The sequence below is a fragment of the Heterocephalus glaber genome, unplaced genomic scaffold, assembly GCF_053883595.1.
Source record: "Heterocephalus glaber isolate CG9 unplaced genomic scaffold, H.glaber_assembly_v1.0 deba00001429, whole genome shotgun sequence".
Taxonomy (NCBI): Eukaryota; Metazoa; Chordata; class Mammalia; order Rodentia; family Bathyergidae; genus Heterocephalus; species Heterocephalus glaber.
Window position 1 is genome coordinate 30338091 of NW_028258294.1, and position 6000 is coordinate 30344090.

General features: G+C 42.5%; 1 protein-coding gene across 1 annotated transcript; it reads left to right on the forward strand.

Moving 5' to 3' along the window:
* The first annotated feature begins 388 nt into the window (after positions 1-388).
* On the forward strand, positions 389-3619 carry LOC101726446 (zinc finger CCCH domain-containing protein 11A). The gene is given in 4 exon segments (XM_021237721.2): positions 389-1927; positions 1929-2164; positions 2166-2532; positions 2535-3619. Coding segments are annotated over 4 exon segments (2547 nt in total). The 5' UTR covers positions 389-700; the 3' UTR covers positions 3252-3619.
* The last annotated feature ends 2381 nt before the right edge of the window (positions 3620-6000 follow it).

Below are 6000 nucleotides of genomic sequence, written 5' to 3' on the forward strand. Positions count from 1 at the left end.
AGGTCTGCAGTAATGCTAGGTGTAACTTTTGTCAGAGTTTTAGATACTGGGTGGTATTGTGCTCAACTGAAGTGTATGTTTGGTCAGAGAGGTGTCACTATGCATTGTCATAGAAGGTTCATTTGAAAGGCTGGTCGAATATTTTTGTTGTTTGTTTTGGTTGTGTTTTTTTTTCTCATTATGGTAGTAATTTCAGTTTAAGTGGAGATTGCCGTGGTTATGGTTGTAGATTAAGATATTGTGTTGTTGACTCCAGGCCTCGCAGGGTGAGCTGGCTTCTGGCTCCCCTCACTTTTCCCATCTGCCCCACCCCCACCCCATGACTCCTTCCAGAACGGCGTCCTCCCCTCCCCCATTTATGATGCTTGGGAAACCTGGAGACTGAGTGTCCCTGGAAACCAACAGTTCTTCAACGCTGGAGAAGCAGATTGATTGGGGGATATTTCCTGCTCAAATAATTCCTAGAAAATTGACTAACTAGTATTAAGAGTGGAATAGATCGGAACTCAGCAAAGACCCAGATGTTCCTGTTGAGAGCAACCGCTAATAATTACGCTTTAAAAACGATTTCTGTGCTTGTCATTTGAAAGATCAGGAGATCAAGCCCATTTTAGGAGGACTTGGAGCTGGTCCTCCCCTCGAGGAAGCAGTGGCTTATTTCGGGAAGCCATCTCACCTTTGATCTGAGAATTTATTCAGCATGTCTAATCGAGGAGAAGACTGCTATTTTTTTTTCTACTCCACCTGTACCAAAGGTGACATGTGTCCATTCCGTCACTGTGAAGCCACGCTGGGAAATGAAACTGTTTGCCCATTATGGCAAGAAGGACGCTGTTTTCAGCCCCTGTGGAGGTATCGGCACATGAGGATTGATAAAAAAAGCAGTGAAATTTCGCGTTACTGGGAAAATCAGCCAGGGGGATGTCAAAAACTAAACTGTGCTTTCCACCACGACAGAGGTCCCTATGTCGGTGGCCTGTTCCTGCCTCCAAGCAAAACTATGGTGCCCTCTGCGCTCCAGTCACCGGAAGAAGGAATAGTCGACCAGCTAGCAGCTCAACTGAGCAAACTCTCTGTCCAGTCTGGCCCCTCCCCTCCGCTGCGGAGTGTTCCGGGTGTGAAAGGAGGAAGTTACCAACATTTTCCTTGCCCCAAACATCCACAGGTTACAATCAATGCTGCAGATGATGATGATGATGATGATGATGATGATGATGATGATGATGATGATGACGATGATGAAGATGAAGATGATTATGATGAAGAAGATGATGATGACGACCAGTCTTCTAAGGAGCGTAAAGAAATCAAAACATCTTCTTTACTGTCAACTCCTGAAGTCCAGACTGCATTACAGGTGGCTTCTCCACAGAAACCAAAGGTCGATTCACAACAGGAAGTTTCTTCAGGAGTTTCCAGTCTTCTACTCCAACCTCAGCTCACTCCAGGTCCTGAAAAAGAGTGTGTCCAGACTGTGGTGAAGACGGTAGTTTTGTCAAGCAAAGAAGAACCTTTGGTTAGACTGAGTCTTTCTGACAGACTGGGGAAACGAAAACTTTCAGCTGATGGTGACTGTGATCCCCCGTTAAAACGGAGCCTGGCAGAGCGGCTAGGAAAGAAAATCGAAGCTCCAGAAACAAATATTAACAAAGCACCAAAGAAAGCGCAGATTTCCAAGTCTCTGAAGGAGCGATTAGGCATACCAACTAGGCCAAGCAATGATAAAGCAACAGTGAGAGGGAATAAAGTCAGTGAGATCCATGTGAAGACATTAGAAGAAATTCTTCTTGAAAGAGCCAGTCAAAAACGTGGAGAGTTGCAAACTAAACTCAAGAGACCCTGTCCTTCAAAAGCTGATGATTCTACATCAAAAATCAGACGCTCCTCCACCATCCAAATCAAAACCTTCACGGAAATCCTGGCTGAAAAAAAAAAATCAGCAGCAGAAAACAGAGAGACAAAAAAGTGAAAAGGACCTTACTTGCATCAAAATAAAGACTGGTAGGGCTGGAGATTTAGCTCAGTGGGTGCACCACCTGCCTTGCAAGCCCAAGGTCCCGAGATCAATCCCCGGTCCCCCCAAAATAAAAAATAAAATAAAGACTGATAGTGACATTAAAAAAACAGTCATTTTGGCACCTGTCACTGTTAGCAAAGGACAAATCAGAGGGGTCTGCAGGTATGAGAAAATCTCTGCAGGAGGTGCACATTAAGACACTGGAGGAAATCAAGCTGGAAAAGGCACTGAGAATGAAGCAGAACACTGAGAGGAGCACCAGCTCCCAGCCCCAACCCGAGGCCACCCCAGGAAAATGGGTGCTGCTCCAGGTCCTCAAAAGACCAGGTATGAAAGAAGAGAAGCTTCAGGAAGGAGGTGCAATTGCTTCTCAGAGCAGAGTTACTTGAACAAAGGCTAATGAGAGTTCAGATGAGACCATAGGAGTTGATACCACACTTCCAGTCCAGAGATGTGAGACCGTGAGAGAAAATCATATGCAGAAACAGCGGGAGAGGGAAGTCTCCCAGAAGGAAAAAAATCAGCCTTAAAACCCCTTCAGGGAGATGCAGCCTCTCGCAAAACCCATGTGGTGGAGAAACCTGCACTCACCACTGTGGCAGGTGTCACACGACTCCTTACCAGTCAGTTTCCAACCAAGTCATGCCAGAAGATGAAGGTAGAAACCTCAGAGACTGGAAACTCAATATTGAATGTGAATGTGAATTGTGCAGCACAGTCTTCGGCAAAAAAGAGGAAAGCTAAACCCACAGTAAATATGAAGCCATCTGGGGTTAAAGTTGTTTCATCTCCCCAATTGGCCCAAAAGCGCAAGGCCGTGGAGATGGATGCTGATACTACATCTGTGAAGCTGCTGAGCTCCACCAGTGCCCTGCAGGCAAGCCCAGCCAAAAAAGCAGCTGTGGCTGTTGCTCCGCTCCTCTCTGAGGACACCAAATCAGGCACTGTGCCTGAGACAGAAAAACCTAGAGACAGTTTTGTGCTGCCTCCAAGCCGGTCTTCTCCAGACCTGTCATCCTTAGAAGTATCTGGCCCTTCCTCATCCCAAATGGCTACAGAAACTTGCCAAGCCAGCTCTGCCTGGACACAAGAACCTGCACTCCCCCCAGAGGATGATTTTGAGAAAATAATATGGGAGATTTTAGGAGACAACTTAGAAGCTGAGATAGACCCAGATGGTGAGAAAGATGAAGATGAACTTCTGCATGAACTCTCAGAACTGATTGATAGCTAAAGGTAGCAGTAAATAGCAGTAAGAACACTTAAAAAAAAAACTCACCATACTAAATGTATAATAGGTAATGTGAAATAGGAAGAAAAAGGGCAAAGGGGAAGGAAGTGGGAGGGCTAGGGGAAAGGATAGAAGGGAATGGGATTAATATGAGGAAATGGAAAAATAGGAACAAAATCTTTGTAAATAGGGAAGGGTGGAGGGCGTGAAGGGAGGGCTAGGAATGGGGAAAAAATAAGAACCAAGATGCATTATGTAAAGGTACAATTCCCAATGAGAAATGTAATTGTGTTGTATACCTACAATGTACCAATAAAAGAATTTAATAAAAAAAAAATTCTCCATTTTGGGTCTATACACAAAATGCAAATTTTAATAAACCATGCAGAAGCTCTTGGCCAGATTAGCATGAGAAATGTCTAATATTAGATTATGCAGTTAACTCTCCATCACCTTCTATTTCCTGTTCATTCAAGAGGGAAAAAGAAGTTTTTGCGCTTTTTTCAAGCCCTGTTTTTTTACTATATATGTGTGTGTGTGTGTGTGTGTGTGTGTGTGTGTCTCTCTCTCTCTGTGCCTATGGTTGCTGACCAAACCACTAAGTTCAAAACTTCAGTTTTTACTTCAATAGCGTCTGATGGATTCAGGGGAAGAGCTGGGGTTGGATTTCTTCGTGCTAATATTGCTTTTATTCTGACTTCGGTGTTGAAAACCAGGACATAATTTCTTTACTGGTAGGTTCTTCTCTTTCTTTTTAGAGAAAAGCTCTGGGCATTTAAACAGAAAGGAAGTTAAAGAGCTGCAGTCAGTAGTTAGTCTGTTTGTATGCAAGTGACTGTACTGTACTGTTCTGTCCCAAAGAGCAGGGACAGGACATGGGTTCCATGTGCTACAGGAGCAGGGAGACTTTTATAGAAGGAAGACAAGCTGTGAGCTACTGTCCCTTACCACTCAATGGTCAGTTTCTTACCACCCTCTAAAGTTTCCTAAATTCTATGGAAATCTTAGTTTTTTAAGGTAACCTTTGTTCTAGTAGAATTTATAATTGTGTTAAGATTTACAAAATTAAAAGTTAAAATCTTCTATCTTATTGGTGAAGAAATAAAGACTGAGATCAGAAGTAAGCAACTTCACATTTCTGTACCTCTGTCTCTACTGTGAAATGAAAGGCTGAATTATGTATCCACGAGGTTCAAGTGTCTAAGATTTATCAATTAGCGAACCATATTTGTCAAAATAGAATTCTAATACAAGGACCACCTGAGTTAATCCTACCCTTTAAGATTCGAGTGATTCACTGGTCATTCGAGAGATGCAAATGAAAACAATGCTGAGACTCCACCTCACTCCAGAAAGAATGGCTGCTATCATGAAATCAACCAATAACAAATGCTGGAGGGGCTGTGGGGAAAGAGGAATCCTGCTTCACTGCTGGTGGGAGTGTAGACTGGTGCAAGCACTGTGGAAATCAGTATGGAGATACCTCAAAGAACTAGGACTGGAAGTCCCATTTGACCCTGCTATTCCACTGCTGGGGATCTTCCCCAAAGAATTAAAAGCATCATACCACAGTGATATATGTGCGCCCATGTTCATAGCAGCACAGTTTGTGATAGCTAAAACTTGGAAACAGCCCAAATGCCCATCAACTGGAGACTGGATAAAGAAAATGTGGTTTTTTTTTTTAATAAAATGGAGTACTACTCAGCCATAAAAAATGAGAAATTAGAGACATTTATAGCTAAAGGGATGCACATTGAGACGATACTCTTAAGTGAAATAAATAGGACACACATGTGTGAATACCGAATTGTTTCTCTGGTATGAGAAACTGAAAGTGTAAATAAGGACTAAAAGGTATATAGGTGAAATAGGAAGAAAAGGGGCAAAGGGGAAGGAAGTGGGAGGGCTAGGGGAAAGGATAGAAGGGAATGGGATTAATGTGAGAAAATAGGAACAAAATCTTTGTAAATAGGGAAGAATGGAGGGGTTGAAGTGAGGGCTGGGCAAGGGTGAAAGATAAGAACCAAGAGAGACTATGTAAAGGTGCAAATTTCCAATGATGAATGTCATTATATTGTGTACCTAAAATGTACTAATGATTAGAATGAATAACCGATAATGCAAAATAGGAAGAAAAGGTCCAAAGCGGTAGGGGTAGTGGGAGGGGCAGAGGAAAGGAAAGAAGGGAAAGGAAAAATGATGAGAAATGGAAAAAATGGAAATAAAGTCTTTGTAAATAGGGAAGGGTGGAGGGCGTGAAGGGAGGGCTAGGAATGGGGAAACAATAAGAACCAAGATGCATTATATAAAGGTACAATTCCCAATGAGAAAAGTAATTGTGTTGTATACCTACAATGTACCAATAAAAGAATTTAACAACAACAAAAAAGATTCAAGTGATTCAAACTCCTGTTATTTACACAACCCACAATTTCTCTCATATTTCAGAGAATATGAGGGAAATGACTTATAATTCTCTTGCTGACCTCTAGATTGGAGCTACTGCTTGCTCTTGGGTTCTAGTTTGGGAAACATTTCACCTCAAGCATGTGCTGGTTCTTCTCTGCAACCCATGAGCACTGACCAGATGCATCCTGATCCCTTCACTTTCTGAAATTCCAATGACTGTAATGTAGCTAATATAATGTCAGCCAAGATTCAAGATAATGGGAGTGATTCACTTTGTAGAACCAGAACAACCTAAAAATGGCATCTGTATAAGCAAGAGTTTTCCAAAGGAGCAGAACCA